Consider the following 22,457-nt stretch of genomic DNA (forward strand, 5'->3'; position numbering starts at 1 on the left):
AGATGCGGCGGGTGGTGCACTGTATAACTCCCTACGGTTCAGTACAGACGGCGTACTGACAGGGTCAAGCGCCCTTATGCGTCGTATCTCCTGGTATTTTATCTTAAAATTATTTTTTTTTTGTCTTGAAGTTTTGCCCTGGTAGATAAATGGATTATCACGTATCGATCATGTAGTTTAAATAATGTGTGATTTTTATTAACTTTATCTGCCATATCCAGGACTTATGCAAGTCTACAACTGACAGCGTGGTACATAGGGACAAGGGTTTGGTATGTATTGATCTGTCAAATGTCGTATAAACATACGTACAGTAAAAAGATGATCATATAATTTGTTGATTCATTCCTAATTTTGAAGACTCATTTTGTTTACACACGCGGATCACACGTATCCGGGTTTATCAGAAAATTTAGTGATAAGTAAAGACCATTCAGTTATCTCACACGCACAGACACACAGGCCAGGACACACACATACACAGGACTGTATCAGCGCTAATATGTCGGCTGGAGCTCCACTTACCGTTCCCATGCCGGGGAAGCCATATCCCACTGTAGGACTGGGAACGTTTACTATATTTGAGAAAACCGTAAGTATATGTTATGGATGGAAGGCAGGGGGCGTTAATTGGATACAGTTACAAGCCGCTCACAAGAATTTCGCTGCATTATGAATATCTTTTGAAATTTTTCAAACTTTGAAATATGAAAATATTGGGTTATATTCGAAAAAGTCAATCTTAATTTATCAAGGTAAGATTTGAGTTATAAATAAACCTACTTTTTGGAAAGAGCAGCGGGAGGTTATTTCATGACAACTCCATTTCCCCTCGCCGACGCCGGTGTCGGTTCACCGGTGTGGCGTGAAAATTGCACCCCATATTCATTCGAACATATCTTCTCTAGAGAACTTTAACTTTCTAGATCCATCGGTCCTCTCCAAACAACACTTGATAACATATTTTAAAAGATGGAATAGTTCTCGTTTATTATCGTTATCGATATAATAAGTATGAGAGGAAGGTAAGAAGGCGGGAGAGGACTGAGCGGGAGATGATTGAGCGGGAGGGGAGAGAAAGAGAACACAATGTGAAATTCTGTTTGTCTATTTTGTTTGGAATGGAAAGTTATTATCACCCCCTCCCCGCCCCCTAATGATATATTGACGTATAATATGGATACAGATGTTCACTAGGGAATGTGATAAACGTATTCGATGTTTTACATCTTCATCATCATCACATCATCAGTATCCACCAAAATTGAAGAGTTATCGAAAAAAATAACCTACCCTGTGTTAAAAAAAGATCCACGTTCTTATTGTCCTAATCTTATAAAGGTAACGTATTGTTTGGATTTCATTAACAAGAAAGGCCGATCAAGAGTATACATTTCTTTGTGGCCTTTACTCGAAATCTCCCTTCGGTTTTTTTTTCAAGGTCAGTTCCTCCCTCCACACGACAAAGGTTTGTTTTAAAAGTTGACTTCCGTCCCCCGTCAGATTTAGCTCCCCTTCACTGTGCAGACTTACAAACGAGATATCCTTATCGTGGTGTCTGAAGTGTTTGTTTAGTCACTGTATGTACACGTTAACTACTACTCTCTGGCAATGTCTAAACTTGTATAATCAGTTACTTCCATCGACATCAATAGACTGGGACTCTATTGATAAAAAATATAACGTGCATGTAAAAAGGAAGACAATACAAGGAAAATATGTAATAACAGGAGAGTTCAGATGTTGAAATTAAAATTTTCGTTTTAGTAAGCATTTAATTTGCTGAAGTACTGTAAAATGACATGTTAGCGCAAACGTGAAAATCGGGCTAATATAAACTCAACGCTATCAACATTTTAGTGATCAATAAATAATTATAATCGATAAGTATAATTCCAATAGCACGTAAATTATCACAAGGAATCTTCTTTTCTCCAATAGAAACCCCCATTTTTTCTTTCTTTAAAAGGGTGGTGCAGAGGAAGTGTACAACGCGGTCAAGGTCGCTATTGCTGAAGGTTACCGCCACGTGGATTGCGCGTTCGTTTACGGTAATGAGAAGGCAGTTGGGGACGCTATAAAGGCAAAAATCGCAGACGGAACTATTACCCGGAACGACATCTACATCACCACAAAGGTATGTGACGTCAGAACAGGACTGTCCCTGTTGATTGACCAATTTTTCATGAAGTTTGCTATGTCATTGTGTATGTATAAATCTATGCCTTATTTCGCAATAACGGATATATTCTTTCGTCACACCTTACGATCAGCAACTACAAGTATGTATGTGTTTTATATGATTTTCTGTGAGGTGTGTGTGAATATTTTTAAATCATCGCATCACTTTCAAACTTCTGCGGAAATTCCCTTATCGGGTTCTGTTGTCTTTGACCACGCTAATGTAAAGTTTACACACGATAATCCTATAAGAAACATATTGATACTATCATAGACGATTTCCCCTTGATCTCCCTATAAGAAAATTTTGCTCACATGATTAATGGGTTCTTTATAATAACCCTTTTAGAAAACACGACATTGTTACAATAATATGTAGTTTCTCCACGATAACCCTATTAAAAAACACGACATTGTTACAATAATATGTAGTTTCTCCACGATAACCCTATTAAAAAACTCGACATTGTTACAATAATATATAGTTTCTCCACGATAACCCTGTAAGAAAACACGACATTGTTACGATAATATATAGCTTATCCACGATAACCCTGTAAGAAAACACGACATTGTTACGATAATATATAGCTTATCCACGATAACCCGGTAAAAAAAAACACATTATTACAATAATATATGGTTTATCCACAATAACCCTGTAAGAAAACACATGTTACAATAATATATGGTTTATCCACAATAACCCTGTAAGAAAACACATTATTACAATAATATATGGTTTATCCACAATAACCCTGTAAGAAAACACATTGTTACAATAATATATGGTTTATCCACAATAACCCTGTAAGAAAACACATTGTTACAATAATATATGGTTTATCCACAATAACCCTGTAAGAAAACACATGTTACAATAATATATGGTTTATCCACAATAACCCTGTAAGAAAACACATTGTTACAATAATATATGGTTTATCCACAATAACCCTGTAAGAAAACACATTATTACAATAATATATGGTTTATCCACAATAACCCTGTAAGAAAACACTTTATTACAATAATATATGGTTTATCCACAATAACCCTGTAAGAAAACACGACATTGTTACGATAATATATAGTTTCTCCACGATAACCCTGTAAGAAAACACGACATTGTTACGATAATATATAGTTTCTCCACGATAACCCTGTAAGAAAACACGACATTGTTACGATAATATATAGTTTCTCCACGATAACCCTGTAAGAAAACACGACATTGTTACGATAATATATAGTTTCTCCACGATAACCCTGTAAGAAAACACGACATTGTTACGATAATGTATAGCTTATCCACGATAACCCTGTAAGAAAACACGACATTGTTACGATAATGTATAGCTTATCCACGATAACCCTGTAAGAAAACACGACATTGTTACAATAACATTTAGTTTCCCCACGATAACCCTGTAAGACAACAAATTATTACAATAATATATGGTTTATCCACAATAACCCTGTAAGAAAACACTTTATTACAATAATATATGGTTTCTCCACGATAACCCTGTAAGAAAACACGACATTGTTCTGATAATATATAGTTTCTCCACGATAACCCTGTAAGAAAACACGACATTGTTACGATGATATATAGTTTCTCCACGATAACCCTGTAAGAAAACACGACATTGTTACGATAATATATAGTTTCTCCACGATAACCCTGTAAGAAAACACGACATTGTTACGATAATGTATAGCTTATCCACGATAACCCTGTAAGAAAACACGACATTGTTACAATAACATTTAGTTTCCCCACGATAACCCTGTAAGAAAACACATTATTACAATAATATATGGTTTATCCACAATAACCCTGTAAGAAAACACGACATTGTTACGATAATATATAGTTTCTCCACGATAACCCTGTAAGAAAACACGACATTGTTACGATAATATATAGTTTCTCCACGATAACCCTGTAAGAAAACACGACATTGTTACGATAATATATAGCTTATCCACGATAACCCGGTAAAAAAAACCACATTATTACAATAATATATGGTTTATCCGCAATAACCCTGTAAGAAAACACATGTTACAATAATATATGGTTTATCCACAATAACCCTGTAAGACAACAAATTATTACAATAATATATGGTTTATCCACAATAACCCTGTAAGAAAACACGACATTGTTACGATAATATATAGTTTCTCCACGATAACCCTGTAAGAAAACACGACATTGTTACGATAATATATAGTTTCTCCACGATAACCCTGTAAGAAAACACGACATTGTTACGATAATATATAGCTTATCCACGATAACCCGGTAAAAAAAAACACATTATTACAATAATATATGGTTTATCCGCAATAACCCTGTAAGAAAACACATGTTACAATAATATATGGTTTATCCACAATAACCCTGTAAGACAACAAATTATTACAATAATATATGGTTTATCCACAATAACCCTGTAAGAAAACACATGTTACAATAATATATGGTTTATCCACAAGAACCTTGTAAGAAAACACATTGTTACAATATCATTTGTAAAGCTTGCATTATTGATAGTATTTACATTTTTGTACCTAATCACCAGTATAGAATAATCATATATGTAAAGTACACGCATTTTAGCTATGAAGATAATATCGACACTCAGAGAAAGGTCATATGCTTGTTTGAAGTATCTTTTAAACTCATCGAAGTATCCACCAATCATTATACTGGGTAGTTATCTGCCAGATCAGCAAAATGAATAACCAAACCTTTGTCAAAACGATAAGCATTTCACAAACATATACGTATATCTCATTTTCATTCTTTAACTCATAACATTCTTTCTTGGAATTAGACACAGCATACTATTAAACCATATATAATCAATCATTCTCTGCGACGGTCCTCTCGTATGTTATTCAATGAAAAAGTCACCAGCTACTTCAAGGTGATCCCGCCTCGGGATGACCCACTCTCTTTTACGATGAATCCATGAAATAAACAGTCCCTGATATTGCGGGATATCTATCAGTTCAGACGGTGTGTTCTATATGATAGTTTTGACACAATCTTGTGTTTTGTTGTTATGTTATTGTTCAGACAGAAATATGTTTGTAACGTTGTAGCAATAACATGAATAGAGAGTCTCACATGAGTTTTCGTTTGATATTTGAATTTCTAAAACGAGTCTTGAAATTTTTCATTGGCTAGATAAAATTATTTATCACGTGATCAATTTGCTAGCAGATATGATGTCAGTTCCGCTCTATGTCTATGATCTCTATAATTACGTCTCAAGTCTATTTGTGAATGTGTGACATCATTTAATAGTCTAAGGTGGTATCATAGTAAGCTTTATTACAGATGTGTAGTTTGCAAAAATATGGCATGGATATGTAAATTGTGTGAATTGAATAGCAAGGCAATCGTGTGACAAAGTTGTGATCACGTTGTAGATTCAACAGGTGTGTTTTACGTTATAGCTCTGGGACACCCATCACAATCCCGACCACGTGGAGGAATCTCTGAAGAAGTCACTCCGCGATCTCCAGACCGAATATGTTGACTTGTATCTTATACATTGGCCGTTTGCATTCAAGGTAACATAGAAAATACTGGAAGATTCCACTGTCGTTTTGGTTCGGGTTATTGTTAAACATCATATCAACAAAGACGGCCTCGTAGTGTATTGAGAGTTAAATACATGTGTTAAATGTGTGATTGGGGAGGGGGATGAATGAATCTGAAATATTTAATAATACGAAAAGAAAATCTTACAAATAAATAAGGGAAGAGACTGTTAATAATTCATTAATATTTATACTCCTAGGATGGAGATGAACTCTTCCCTAAAGATGCTGATGGTAATGTCATCTTTGCTGACCACGACTATGTTGATGTGTGGAAGGTGCGTATACATAACATACCTATATTGAAGTGTTGCGGACGGCACAAGTCTTTTCGTCTTCATGTTTTTATCTTACTGAAATTATTTGAGTATACGTGCGATGACACATGAAAACTCTAAATTATTTAATCGATTTGTAGTTTATTGTGTTTTTGTTTGATGACGCCCGTAGGTAAAACTGATAGAACATAAAAAAACAGGACACAGGGACTTGTTTTCGTTTATTTCAAGTTACGTTGACAGTCTATTTTCTTAACAAGACGTGCCTTGCTGGACCTAAAAGTGCACACTATGATTATTTGACTGGCAACGAATTACTCGCAGAATATGTCGTTGTTGCAAACATTCAAAGACCATCGTCATATACTCTTAACTTTGACGGTGTTTTCGTCAGGACAAACACGTAAAATTTTAGCAATTTTCCACACTCATGTCATTTATCTGATGAAACAACAATTTGTCCTGACGAAAACATCGTCAAAGTTAAGAGTATATGACGATGGTCTTTAAATGTTTGCAACAACGACATATTCTGCGAGTAATTCGTTGCCAGTCAAATAATCTTAGATGCATCAAATGTACTTTCGACCATCTCGATAAATGGGAAGTCGTGGGATAAGAGTAAAAAGTAAAACAGACTTACCGCGAAACGAGTGATACATCCGCCATCTTGTGACGTAGTTGCCCTACCGTGGAGTAGAGGACACTTTACACACGGAACTTGTCTTTTCCCCGTACTTTTGGAGGGTAACCGTATAAAGCTTTCCTTTGCTTTTCTCTATAGAACATTTCCCACTAGACATTAATACACCAAGAAATAGCACGAGGACACAGAAATTTAGACTCATTTCTATGACAACTTGTTTGACGTCCTGTTTTACTGTTTAGTTATCGAATTTGGTTCCTGTGGTGTATTTCCCGATTGTTGTAAAGACACGTTATAACAATATATCTATATTCAGGCGATGGAGAAACTCGTTGGAGCAGGATTAACTAAAGCAATAGGAATTTCCAACTTCAGCAAGAAACAGATAGAAAGAGTGCTAGAGGTCGCTACAGTAAAACCTTCTAATATTCAGGTATGTCTCTAGAGGCTTCACATTGTCGTTATAATATAATTCAATAACAACTGTATTGATGAAATCACGACTGTGGTTTTAGAAATTTCTTTGGTGACGCTGGATCATAAACATGATTAAATGTGTTCGCAATTATTACAATACGTTTTTTGACTGTATTGACTGCAATACATAAAACATCTATTTATTAAGATTGAAATCCATCCGTATTTCCTGAACGAGAAACTTGTTGCCTTCTGTAAACAAAATGGGATGACCGTCACAGCTTACGCTCCACTGGCGAACCCCAGCAGAACATGGTATGTATGTGCCTGTTGTGTATAGTTAAAGATTTTCTCTTTCCATATTGTTTCTCTGTCCGTAGCGGACAACACTTTTTTCATAGCAGGTTTAATATTTGAGGAGCAATTTTTTGTCCGTCACTTTGGCGAGGAAAATTTCATCACGGTGATAAAAAAGGTAGAAAAGCTTTAACGGGATTTCATTATTCTTCATCGAAATTTATCCATGATAAACCAGGAGAGGATTGAATAAGAATACTATTAATTGATCGCATCATTACTTATTATCATCGATTAGAATCTATTAACTTCGAAAATGCGACCAATTTCTCAAAATTAAATTCTCTTTCGTAATCATTGCATAAATTGTTTAAATCACGAGATTGCGGATGGAAGTTATCGCCTGGTCCCAAGTTTATCTATATAGATTATCTATATTATTTTTGTATTATTCTCGGTCGATAGTCAGAATTCCTCAAATTAATCTTAACGAACTATGCATGGGTTGGCACTATGGCAATGTTTTGTATGATTACAGCAGTGATAACAATGATTACAGCAGTGAAAACAATGCTTACAACAGTGATAACAATGATAACAGCAGTGATAACAATGATTACAACAGTGATAACAATGATAACAGCAGTGATAACAATGATTACAATGATAACAGCAGTGATAACAATGATTACAACAGTGATAACAATGATAACAGCAGTGATAACAATGATTACAATGATAACAGCAGTGATAACAATGATTACAACAGTGATAACAATGATAACAGCAGTGATAACAATGATTACAATGATTACAGCAGTGATAACAATGATTACAGCAGTGATAACAATGATTACAGCAGTGAAAACAATGATTACAGCAGTAATAACAATGATAACAGCAGTGATATCAATGATTACAGCAGTGAAAACAATGATTACAGCATTAATAACACTGATTACAGCAGTGAAAACAATGATTACAGCAGTAATAGCAATGATATCAATGATTACAGCAGTAATAACAATTATCACAGAAGTGAAATTGCTTTGACACATATGCAAATTAGTAAAACTATGTTTTGTTTTTCCCACATCAATATCTTCTGGAGGAAGAATATGCTTTTGAAATCTATTATTGAATTAATCTCACTTTATCATCGCCTTTGCAGGAAAAACGCAGAAGAACCTATCATTTTTGACGAGCAAGTTTTGAAAGACATATCATCCGCAAAGGGAAAATCTATTGCACAGGTAATAAAGACGTTATAAGCTGCTACAGTGAACGCAATCATATCATTCAGTCAATGAAATACTCGTTTAAATGTTTATAAATTCTTCAGTGCTTTTATGTATGGGGTTCGCATTACACGGAGTACAGGCTATTGTATATATTACGTTATATGTAACCTGTTGTGTTGGCTGTATATGGTCATTATGAAATAGTTTCAATAGAAATGTCTACTATACTTTCCAGTCGTTCAGGCGTGTTTATTTCCTTCACTGTGATTTCTATGTAACATTGATAAATAAATGACATGACCGGGTATGTTTATAATACATTTAATTGATGATTCCAGAAAAAATATAAACAGTACCCTGTAGTAGATATGTTGTATTACTATGTGCTTGTTAATTGGTGAAAATGTTTTCTATGAAATATTGTTTATTTCCATAAGCTTTTGTTAAACCTTTTGCCATAGCATTAAAAAAATATGGATTGACCTTATTGACATGTCGGTATTTCCTGTGAAGGTTTTGATAAGAAAAAAAAATATAAAGACAATATCAACATGGCAACATAATCATAATTCAAACTCAAATTCCATAAAACTGGGGCAAAATATGAACAAATGAAAGATTTTACTGGTGTAGAAGGAGCTCATGTTGTCAGCGAATTAAAGAAAGAGCTTAAAACGGTAGATTCTCGTGATATTTTGGATAAAGACTTAATAAAACTAACGGATGACTTAATGGTGCTGGTTACATGTACATAATTATGACATACTTGCAGGTTGTGTTAAGGTTCCACCTACAGAGGGGTATTGTCGTCATTCCCAAGAGTATAACTCCAGCCAGGATTAAAGAAAACTTTCAGGTTAGTGCCCAACTCAATTAATCCAATACTGACATCAGTTTCTAACGTTGGAGGTACTTTTTGTGAAACGAGTCACTTGGTTTGTTGAAAGGTAAACAGAGGTAAACAAAAGTTGCCGTTTATATGTAAATTATGCCATGTGTTTACATTTGTACAAATGTAATGTATCTATTTGTTAAAATACTTACACACAAAATTATATTAAATTTTATGACATTTTATGATAGGTGGCACCTACACCCATATATATATATATATATATATATATATATATATGGGCAGTTTGAGGCTCCCACGGGATACGCCAAACTCTAATGAAATATTGAATAATTTTCAAAGTAGTAGGTGCGAGAAAGAAGTATATTACCTGTATCTGAGCGAGAACGGGGTATCTCAGTCTCGGGCTTTGATCATGTAACATCCGGCGTCAGTCTGTCAACTTTTTCTACATATCACTACTAGTTATGAACGACTAAGCGTATGTTGACCAAATTTTGGTTAGAAACATCCATGAGGGGAGAGACATTTTCCCTCCGAATAAATGGTGGGTCTCAATCAACTGCGACGGGAGGGGCAGGACCCATTATAGGGGAAATTCAGCAAATTCTTAAAATTCCTAATCTTCCTGTAGGAATGATTGGAATTTGCTCAAAGTTTGTTTGAAACAGGGGCGTAGTGGGCGGGGCCCAATATTGGAAATATAGCGAATTATTTAAAATCCTACTTCTACTGTAGGGACGAGTAGAATTTGCCCAAATGTGGTTTGAAACATTGTTGAGTGAAGTGAAATCAGTTTTGTATAAAAGTTGTGTCTCGAGACCCTGGGGCAGGAGGGGCGGACCCTATAGGAGAAATAGAATAAATTCCTTCTGCTGTAGGATTGGCAGGATTGTTTTATGTTGTGTGCTTGGGTATTTAGAATTTCCCCGTTAGTTTGATGAAGCAATTTCAGGCAAACGAACCCGGATGAGCGATACATGCCCTATTGGCCTCTTGTTTTCTCATTAGACCCGTCTTGTCGGATCAATTACCGCGCACGATCTGTAATATGGAGGAATTGATGTTGAATAATTTTACCTCACACATCTTGACACGCCATGGACGAGTACGTCGCCAGGCACACCATTCAAGGAACGCCATTAATACTAAATTCCTCTTTTTTATCATATACAGTATATGTAATATAAAATTTGTATTTTTTTTTTCAGTTATACGACTTTGAACTTTCCGAATCTGAAATGCAACAGATAGCAGGATTAGATAGAAACATGCGTTTCTATAAAGAAGGAATGTAAGTAAATAGTCCGTTACAACACTTACACTAGTGGTACTGAACATTCACTCTGAATCAGTTACACTATCAGGCTTAAATTCTACAATTCTACAAAAGGTTTCCCCTGTGTGTCCCTTACCGTTCAGAACACCTGCCTGTCGAGTTTGATATGAAGCCAGTTGTGATTATATCAGGGAACTCTTACCGCCACCATCAAGATGTCCGATATCAACACTTCTAGATTATGTGTCTTCCAATTTATTTTAGTGTGTCTTTCGTTTATTCTCCCTCTCATATATATAATTTTATTTTTTGTAGCAGCTTTCGTTATAAAAAAAGAGTAAATACTTACTCACTCAATCTATATGTTCATGCAGATATTATATTATTTTAACGAAGATACACAATTAGTGAAAATAAAGATATTATTCTTATTTATAGTGATAGAAAATGCATACTAATATACCTTGTTTTATTACAGAGCCGCTAGTCACAAATATTATGGTTTCCACGACGAGTTCTAAGCCACGTGAAAAAACGATTGTTTGTACAACCAATCAAATAAACAGAAAAGACGTTTGATGTTATATAGTCAGTGGTACCATTACGTCATTTCCACCGAACGGGCATGCGGACCAATCAATATTGAATCCACTTTTCCTCACAAATGTGTCTGTATCCTCCTTTCTGTTATAGAATAAAAAAAAATTGAATATGATATGTGTTGTGATTTGTTTAAGTAATATTTTATCGTCAGGGATTACGCACACCAGACCATACATCCGTTTGAAACTGAAACCAAACTTCAACATTTCAGTACAAATATTGCCACTGTCGTTTTAAAGTGCATCTCCCATTCTAGATTTTGTCATTTCTTTCGATGAATTTTGTTCTGCATCAGTTGCTTAATAGATTACAAATTTAGGTTCTTACCGTAACTGACGTGTCCTAGAAGTACAAAACAGCGGTGAAACATACTTTGTACAGTTAAATTAATTATTATGTGATATATGTGTCAATAAAATGGCACCACGTTTTGTCAAACAACTATCCTCTCCACCCCCATCTTTGGCGATACCTAATTACAACATAAGACCGATTCACCCAATTATTGGGGTTACAATTTTTAAATGTTTAATGACGCATTACGCTTAAACATTAAAAAAACGTTTATCGCAAATGACCGAATGGTAACACGAAACACACGCATACAATGCAATTTAGACCGAATATTTAATTCTATCTTATAAATGTACATGTGTTCAAGGAGGATAAGTAGTTCGGATATAGAAAGGTGGTGGAAACAACGTGAAACAAAATAACCATATTTATGTACAGATGTATGTGTAGTGAAATGTGATTTTAATTTTTGTTCTCTGTACAACCTTCTACAAGTAGTCCTTTAGCTTGACAGAGGTTTAAACAAGCGGAGAGAACAAACACATTCCTTTAACCTTAGAAATAAGCACGTGAATTACCTGCATGGTGATATATTGTACAGGTGATGCATACAGTTTCAGCCTGGTTTTACTTTGATATCTAGTCCGTTCGTTTTTCCTGTTTATTGTCTCCTGTGCCAAGTACACTTATGCCTTAATGACAATGTACAATTAACTTGTCCTCACCTAGGACATCGAAAGAACCAATAATGGCGTCCTCATAACACCTGTGTCTATTTCCATTATAGATGTAAATTGGAAGTGAAATGTTTTCAGTCCAGGTTTGTTTTAATCAAAACGCTTTTGTTGAAACGGCATCAAAACAAATTAACATGATTTATAATACTGTTTCTGTTGAATTTTACAATCGAATCCCACATTTTTTGTATATAGTAGTATCTTTCAAGAATGAATAATATGTACTTGTTTTAGAACTTCGTCACCTAATGTTAACTACAGTAACATGTACAGAATACGTCAGTAACACGTGTCATGTAGGCAATCAAAGAGGTGCCAGATATATATATTACTTAAGTTTAGAAATGGTCTGTGTGTACATCATAACCTTTATCCGTGTTAAAGATCACAAGAACACATTGTATAGAAAAAATTGAAGAAAATCAAAATTTCGTTTTTTACTGTTCAGAAATACTAAAGAATTTATATGAGATAAACAGAAAATATAAGATAACAAGGATGGAAATTAATTTCAATCAGAGGAAATCGCACTTTATATAATAAATTATTTTTTTAACTTTACAAAGACAATCACTATTATTTAAAACCATTATTATGGTATTATACACCATCAATGGCGTTTGAAGAGCCTGGTATGTTTGAAGGATGTACTCCTGTGAGACGTTAAAGAAGTCCAGTATTAAACCCTTTTTTTCTGATGCACTTCATTTTCCAGTATAGACGTTAGCGTATGTGTAAAATGAAATAATTCATTTCCACATATTATTTTTTTAACACCCCCCCACCACTCTAACTCCCTGAATAACATATATTCTTAGTTATTTTTACGATGTCCTTTTTGAAATAGATTTTAGTCTTGTATTACAAAGTAAGGGTGTGCTGCTTGGATTTTAAGAAAAATTGAATGCGAAAATGCCATGTTTTCATTTGATGCAACGGGTTTTAAATAGCATAGAAACAAAAAAAGAGAAATTTTCTAAAATTACGTTAGTCTGACAATCTTCTATTATTCAATTTAAAAAAACTTTTCAGTTTTGATAGGAAAAAGTTTTTCCAAGATCACGAAATCGGCTGAAGCATTTATTTCCGGGTCCTAAAAACCTGGGTCACCAAGTCGGAATTCCCGAGTTTGAAATCGGTGATTTGTGGCGATCATTCATGCAAAATTTAGTTGAAATCTACCCACTACTTCTGGATTTATACTGAAGTGAAGTAACTTAGCAACTTAAGATTGTTGAAATTGTAGACACTATTAACCGAATCACGCCGTCAACTACGCCGTCCAAAATGTACTCCACGAGCGAAATTCTTTTAGACGTGATATAAATAGTCTGTTTTCAACTTGAAAGAACAACTAATATATAGCTGACAGAGCATATAAAAAGACATAAGTCTTAGATATTTTGTTGGCATTCATTTTATATTTAAGTAAGTCTTACTTCGGGTCTAAACCTCTAAGGAGTAGATAATTAAAAGTCAGGTATTTTTCTCCAAGTTAAAATTTGTTTTTAAATCATTTACAGTATATAGCCTATTCACATAGCCATTAAATGTACACGCAGATAACATCAGGAGCATCTTAGATAAAAAAAAAACGATGACAAAGCCATTATATATTCAAGAAGTTCATGAAAAGATAACGCATCATATTCATACACAGGGAGGGTGATGATAGCGGACAAACAGAGCAGAACATACACATCTACTTTGGTAATATCGGATATACTGACATGTCTTCCGGAGTTCCATTAACTGTTCCCATGCCAGGGAAACCTTATCCCACTGTGGGACTTGGCACGTTTACTTTATTAGGGAAAACCGTGAGTATATTGGGCCTCCGGTAACGGATACATGTACCCCCGTCCTTAAGACTACAAAGCTTGAAACGAGGACACCTGTCTATGTTAAATTGATGAGTAAGAAAAATTATACAAGTTCATGTATATATTAAGATTTTAGTTACTACGTATTACCTGGTAAATTATTAAACAATGCCATTGTTACTTCAAGGTGGATGTCACCATGTCACAGAGAGAATACATTAGTAGCAGCGATATATGTAGTGTTTCAGTCCTTAGTAACTGAGTGGGTCACCATCAGATCACATATCTTTGTCTTAATGTGGGTGTGTTATCAACATGATATACTCCAGCCTGGCGAGGTCTTAAGATATGAAAACATCACAGACAATCGAGGTCATGATATATAGAAGATCACGCCGAGAGAGAGAGAGACGAGTTCAGATAGTATCAAAACGTCATGAGAGGTGTGACCTTCAATTTGGAGGCGCTTTGCTCAAGTTTTGATTGTTCTGCTCTACTTTGCTCGATAGTATAGTGAGGACATTTAGTGATGTACCTAAGCACAGGTCAAACAATGGGGAATACGGTATGCGAATAGAAAGAAACTACCACCAGAATCATAATTCAAACTCTTATTTTACAAATCTCTCTTCCCATTGTGCGATACAGTCACCTCCCCTCAGACTTATTTTCGCCGGTAAAATACATTAACTTCCCACAAACTCACTTTCTCTTGTGAAATACATTTTTTTTCCACCAAACTCACATTCCTTTGTGATGTACACTAACTTTCCACAAACTCACTTTCTCTTGTGAAATATATTTTTTTCACCAAACTCACATTCCCTTGTGATGTACACTAACTTTCCACAAACTCACTTTCTCTTGTGAAATATATTTTTTCACCAAACTCACATTCCCTTGTGATGTACACTAACTTTCCACAAACTCACTTTCTCTTGTGAAATACATTTTTTTCACCAAACTTACTTCTCTTGTGATGTACACTAACTTTCCACAAACTCACTTACCCTTGTGAGATACATTAACTTTCTCCAAACTCACTCCCCACTGTGAGATTAAGTATCCTACTCCAAACTCACTCCCCCTGGTGAAAGTACCCACCTCCAAAGTCAGAGAACGTGTAGACTATTTTTCCCATTTCTTCTTAAACTGTCTTTAAATTGTCGAAGGTAACATCTTCACCTTTATGAATATATACGATTCATTTTGAATTTATTGTGGATACTTACAATGCTGACGAGTTTCTGTGATCTGACAGGTGATAACAGTTGGATTTCTAATTATATGCATTGCTTTCACGACATACGTCCACATTTAAAAGGGTGCTTCCGAGGAAGTAGCCAATGCGGTCAAGGTCGCCATTGCTGAAGGTTATCGCCACGTGGATTGCGCGTTCGTTTACGGTAATGAGAAGGCAGTTGGGGACGCTATAAAGGCAAAAATCGAAGACGGAACAATTACCCGGAACGACATCTACATCACCACCAAGGTAGGTGACGTCAGAACAGTATTGTTTCCGGTTATCAATTGTTTCGTTTTGTCGCACAATTGACAATGAGTAATATCAAAACAATATGTTACCTCCTTAACACTGATTTTTTTTTTTTTTTTTGGGGGGGGGGGGGGGGGGGGGGGGGGGGAGTTGGGGGGGGGGTTACTCCAATGCAGAAATATTGGGCGGTACTTCCTCAAGAGTCTACAATTTTGTGTATATATGACAGAGACAAAGACGGGCGGACGGGCGGACACACGGAGGGGAGAAAATCAGATAGACTGAGACAGCAAGAGACAGAGAGAAATAATGCAGGGAATATGAACATGTAAAACACCTGACCTAAACGGACAATTTTATAAGACATTTATAATTCTATAACTCGTCTATCTGCTAAACTACACAAGAGATCCAAACTGACTGCTGTGACGGGAACATCCAGTCACATTCATTTTAATAATTCATAGACTGATGATCTTAAGAAAAAAGTTTTGATAATTCCTAAGAAGCATTCGAAATAGAATGTAGACGTAACATGAAATCACAATTCAAACAGGTGCTCGTCCGTCCTCATTCCCTCAATAAACTACCATTTGAAACGCTGTATTTCAAGGATGTTACCATCTGTTCCCATTCGAATTTATTTTCCATTTAACTAAATCTTCAGTATCTTAGATATTCATTCAGTGAGTGCTGACTATTATTTTTAATGGGCAAATCGTTCACGCATCAATCATTAATGAACATATAAAAGAAGTGTTTTGGTTGGCATAACACCATGATGACATCACTCTTCACGAAATGACTGAATGGGTGTGGTGTAACATAACACCTTAATTCAGTGAACATTTCAGTAATATTGCAAAGATTAACAAAATAGCTTTTATATTCTGCATTCTCGTCATAGGAATAAAAATATGATATGCCAGCTAAACAATTGTGACATAGTTGACAATGACGTCACTTCTGACTACTACAGTTCAAAGTTCAGATTAGAAATGGGGTTCCAAACCATAAAACATCACTAAAGTTTTGCTTTACTTTGTAGATATGGAATACATATCACAATCCTGAACACGTGGAGGAAGCTCTGAGGAAGTCACTCCGTGGTCTCCAGACCGATTGCGTCGACCTTTATCTCATGCACTGGCCGTTTGCATATAAGGTAACATGGGCTCGCTCTACAAAGTGGGACGGAACAAAGGGAGACGTCGCAGTTCAGTCGATGAATGTCTGAGAATATTTTTCAGTCTTGTGGTCATCCAACTTCATATCAACCATATGTAATCAACCATAACTATTATTATAATGTGTGATAAGAATGAAATAGGTAAAGGTTTTCACAAAAACAATATTTATATCCGTTTCAGGACGGAGATAACTTGTTTCCACAAGATGCCGAAGGGAATTTCCTCTTCGCTGATCACGATTATGTCGATACATGGAAGGTAGGTTCATGTACCTGTTACTGTGTCATTCATTATATTGTGAATGCAACTTGATTAGCAATAGGTTAAACATGATTATGTTTTCATCAATGTAGTACAAGAGTGCTGCGTGTCATAAAAAGAGAATAGTGTACATTTGTATGATAGTGTTACTACATGTCTCGTTTCGTGACATTTAAGATCTCTCTCAATGTCAGAATTGTTCATATTATCAGGCTATGGAAAAACTAGTTGGAACAGGATTAACTAAAGCAATAGGACTTTCCAACTTCAACAAGAAACAGATAGAAAGAGTGCTAGAGGTCGCTACAGTAAAACCTTCAAATATACAGGTATGTTTAAACTCTGTGTAAAATTCTGTTACTGCTATCAGTGTTAAATATATCAAACAAACCAACAATTAACCATACTGAATTAAAGTGAATGAAAACTTCCTACTCGAGAACGATGATGATATTACTGTTGGCATTATACACACAAACACCAATGAAATATTATGACGTGTTGTTTCAAAGAAATTTAAGTTACTGCAATGTTCTCAAAAAATGAATATATCAAATGTCTGTTTTGCATGAGTATAAACATAATTATAGATAGAAATGCTATCTTCCTGTTTCCTACAATGATGCATTATTTGTCTGTATTCTAATTCTGATTTAATTTTGAAAGGCAATAGTCACATGTTTCTCTTGTTTACTCTCGTTTATTTAGATTGAAATACATCCCTATTTCTTGAACGAGGAACTGGTTTCTTTCTGTCAATTAAATGGGATGACGGTTACAGCGTACGCTCCACTGGCTAACCCCAGCCGAGTACTGTATGTGTATACTGATAATATGATGTGTCTATTTGAGACATCATTGTATGCTATAATCACTTCTTATAAACCATTTTATCCCACGCGTCGACAAGATGAATTGTAACAAACTACGGACATTCTTGTTAAACTTTCATAACTAAAGTGTAATGTTGAATAGATTACAAATTTGTCATTTCTTCAACTGTAGAAATCACGACAGCACATAGTCAAATGTCAAAGAGTAACATTGTCCTTGTTATAGTGTTCGTTTTGAATGACGATATTCATATTTGACTGTGGAAATATAAATGTCATTAATTTGTTATCAAATTGATTATTTTGGTTAATGTTTTTCGTAAATATCATGGATGTACATACACGAACGACAAAAATACTATCCTCAATTTTACAGGGAGTCGGAACCGAACATATTTGAAGAACCAATTTTAAAAGACATTTCGGCCGCCAAGGGAAAATCTATTGCTCAGGTAATGATTATTAAAGAGGAGTTATCTCCCCTTTGTCACCATTTAAACTTATTACTGACAACTATTCCTCGTTTGAATTAACATATAACAGAAAATAGTAATGCAACTTTACTTCATTTGAAAGCGTTGATCTGAATTTTGATTTATCAACATATTGATGATAAAAAAAATATTCGTGATTAGTGGCATTGTGGCAAACATTTAATAATTTATATGTGATTTGGAACGAAAGGAGAAATGTAGCTCATCATCTAATAAATTAACATAAAATCTCAGAATAAAGAAAAAAGAAAGTTTCATGAGGAACGATTCTAATCAGCTTTAGAACCACAACATTATCGCTAATGGAATGTGTACGGGCGAAAACATTTGATAACATTTTGAATAAGGCTATATACAAATGATAATAACATATGATAACATTTTGAATAAGGTTATATACAAATGATAATAACATTTGATAACATTGTGAATAAGGCTATATACTATTGATAATAACATTTGCTATATATACAAATGATAATAACATTTGATAACATTGTGAATAAGGCTATATACAATTGATAATAACATTTGATAACATTGTGAATAAGGCTATATACAAATGATAATAACATTTGATAACATTGTGAATAAGGCTATATACAAATGATAATAACATTTGATAACATTGTGAGAAAGGCTATATACAATTGATAATAACATTTGATAACATTGTGAGAAAGGCTATATACAATTGATAATAACATTTGATAACATTGTGAGAAAGGCTATATACAATTGATAATAACATTTGATAACATTGTGAGAAAGGCTATATACAATTGATAATCACATTTGATAACATTGTGAGAAAGGCTATATACAATTGATAATAACATTTGATAACATTGTGAGAAAGGCTATATACAATTGATAATAACATTTGATAACATTGTGAGAAAGGCTATATACAATTGATAATAACATTTGATAACATTGTGAGAAAGGCTATATACAATTGATAATAACATTTGATAACATTGTGAGAAAGGCTATATACAATTGATAATCACATTTGATAACATTGTGAGAAAGGCTATATACAAATGATAATAACATTTGATAACATTGTGAGAAAGGCTATATACAATTGATAATAACATTTGATAACATTGTGAGAAAGGCTATATACAATTGATAATAACATTTGATAACATTGTGAGAAAGGCTATATACAAATGATAATAACATTTGATAACATTGTGAGAAAGGCTATATACAATTGATAATAACATTTGATAACATTGTGAGAAAGGCTATATACAAATGATAATAACATTTGATAATATTGTGAGAAAGGCTATATACAAATGATAATAACATTTGATAATATTGTGAGAAAGGCTATATACAAATGATAATAACATTTGATAATATTGTGAGAAAGGCTATATACAATTGATAATAACATTTGATAACATTGTGAGAAAGGCTATATACAAATGATAATAACATTCTTACAGGTAGTGCTAAGGTTCCTCCTACAAAGAGGTGTCGTTGTCATCCCGAAAAGTATCAATCAAGCCAGGATCAAAGAAAATAAACAGGTATGTAACCTACTTAAAGATTTGTTTGTGGGTCGGTAGCTCTAGAACTAAATGTCTGGTAGGAACTTTTGACTTAAACTTGTCTTTATTTTATCAAATGTATATCGTAGGGGATAGGGCGCAAATTTTCTAAAACTCCAAGTTTCTCTCAAAAATAATATACAGCGCCTTAATATTTACAGAAGATAACACAAATCTGTAGATTAAACAAACTATTTGATAATTGATATATTTAGGTTGGGTAGATATGGGATGCAAAGATATTAAGAAATATATATAGAGGTTAGTGGTGGGGGGAGTGGAGGTCTCCTTCGTGTTCAATCTTTGAAGAATAGTAACTAAACTTTTGAATAATTTAATGAATTATGTTTAAGGATGAGTGAGTGAATTTTTCCCGACTCACCAGGCACTAGTTAACACTCCCCTATTCCATTCATTCGACTTTTCACAGTTCATAATTCTTTCCTTGAGTTGCTTTCTCCTGAAACTTCAAGCAAGTTTAAAAACTACTATATGAATGATTTTCATTCTAGTTTTCATTCAATGTAAATAGTATATATGTTTCTATAAATATATATATATATATATATGATCAATGTAAGTAATAACGACAGTATGGACAAGTAAATTGTCAAATTTTCGAGGCAATTTGGCCCTTCATCAAGACACAAATACTACATAAGTTACATCACATACATAGGACATAAAACAGATACAAAGTTATAAACTAAAATTGAGAACGATAGTGTAATTTTTTTGTAATGTTTGTAATTCCTTGTCGTTACCTTTCGAGTTAATGGTGAGTTACTTTCCCTTACTTAACGTATTTGTCATAGGTATTTACCTTAACATTTCAGCTCAGATACTTCTATGGTGTAATCTGTACTGTTTAGGTACTTCCCTCGTGTAACCTGTACTGTTTAGATACTCCCCTCCCCCCCTCTCTCTCTCGTTATATGTTGTGACTTTCTCCTCATTCGCTATATAACGTCCAAGGGGGGATTTTCCCTAATGTTACCTGTAACGTTCAAGTTTCACTTACGGTCCTTTCTCAACAAAAAACAGTGTCTTGATGTATGGTACATTTACTACCCAATAAATACACGAGACAGCGGAGAACAAATACCAGAGATAGTAACTGAAACACGAGACGTCTTGATATTTTTCAGTTATTCGACTTTGATCTGACCGAGTCTGAGATGCAACAAGTGGCAGGGTTAAACCGAAATTTCCGCCTCTTCAGGGAAGAGATGTAAGTTACTCTACTGTTACAGTAACAATGATGTTCTATTGTTTATAAATTACAAAAATACATTATAAGTTTCATTTCATTGCAGGGCGATACGTCACAAACACTACGCTTTCTAATAGGTTTGAAGCGCTCCCAAGACAAACAACGACCAATCATACCCGGAAATGTTGATGACGATCATCAAAAACAACTAATGAGAATGCTGACGAAAACAACAAATTCTGTCTCGACTTTCTGTTACAATATCACTAACTTAGTTTTTTTTTATTTCTGACATTTTTTTCTGTGATTTGGTTGGTAAACATACAAATTGTATTGCCCCCTGTACAGAAAAGTTTTCCAATTGCAATATAAACATTTACAATAGCGATGACCAACTCAAATGCGTATTTCAGGTAAGATAAACTGTATTGAACAAGAGATACATTTTGGATAAACAAGTTCGATGTTAAACAACGGAGTGATTTGGCATTCATATAATTTATGTACCTCTGGCTTGTATATGCAGATTCTTTCGGAAACTCTTTTTCAGGTTAAGTGTCGGTGACCCCTGCTGAAAACAGTATTTCATTGTACATTTCGATGGAAGTCCTGTCTCCTTGACTCTTCTTTCTCCCTCCTACTAAACAATTGTTGGCAGAAATGCCAACAAAGTAATAGACATGCAAGTGTAATTCAAACACCATACCAATGTTGTTGAAGTTCACAAAGCAGTATATTTACCCTGTCAAAACACTTAATGTTCTAGAAGCAATTGGCCTGTTTTGACCACATTCCAGTAGACTAACGAATTGTTTCGATATGACATCGGACAAACTTGATTTTTCTAGCCGATAAATAAAACAAATATGACGTGTCTATGATTTTGACTTCATTTTCTAAAAATTATCAATTCAAAGTCTTCTGTTTTGATATATTTATGTACTTAATTCCCTTTGTCAAAACTATTTGGGTCTTAATAAAACAATTCAGTGATGATCTCCAAGGCAAATAACAATGCTTATCGTTTGTTAAAATATTACACTTTGTAGGTATTCTGCTCATGGTCAAGTTAAAGTCTTCCATCTTATATTCATTACCGTCGATTTGAATCACAAGCGACTTCCGTATAT

General features: G+C 34.4%; 2 protein-coding genes across 2 annotated transcripts; both read left to right on the top strand.

Annotated features, from left to right (window-relative positions):
• Positions 1–502: 502 nt before the first annotated feature.
• Positions 503–11,485, top strand: LOC132549323 (aldo-keto reductase family 1 member A1-like). Its single transcript, XM_060213250.1, has 10 exons — positions 503–592; positions 1,970–2,137; positions 5,659–5,775; positions 6,006–6,083; positions 7,046–7,162; positions 7,355–7,461; positions 8,615–8,696; positions 9,457–9,540; positions 10,749–10,831; positions 11,295–11,485. The coding sequence occupies exons 1-10, from the start codon at positions 503–505 to the stop codon at positions 11,335–11,337; spliced, it is 969 nt and encodes a 322-aa protein (XP_060069233.1). The 3' UTR covers positions 11,338–11,485.
• Positions 11,486–14,180: 2,695 nt separating this feature from the next.
• On the top strand, positions 14,181–21,461 carry LOC132549389 (aldo-keto reductase family 1 member A1-like). The gene is made up of 10 exons (XM_060213319.1): positions 14,181–14,270; positions 15,598–15,765; positions 16,817–16,933; positions 17,139–17,216; positions 17,432–17,548; positions 17,928–18,040; positions 18,429–18,504; positions 20,010–20,093; positions 21,263–21,345; positions 21,431–21,461. The coding sequence occupies exons 1-10, from the start codon at positions 14,181–14,183 to the stop codon at positions 21,459–21,461; spliced, it is 957 nt and encodes a 318-aa protein (XP_060069302.1).
• Positions 21,462–22,457: the final 996 nt, after the last annotated feature.

The sequence above is a fragment of the Ylistrum balloti genome, unplaced genomic scaffold (genome assembly GCF_031769215.1).
Source record: "Ylistrum balloti isolate Yb309-2 unplaced genomic scaffold, AGI_CSIRO_Ybal_v1 Utg369618, whole genome shotgun sequence".
NCBI classification, from domain to species: Eukaryota; Metazoa; Mollusca; class Bivalvia; order Pectinida; family Pectinidae; genus Ylistrum; species Ylistrum balloti.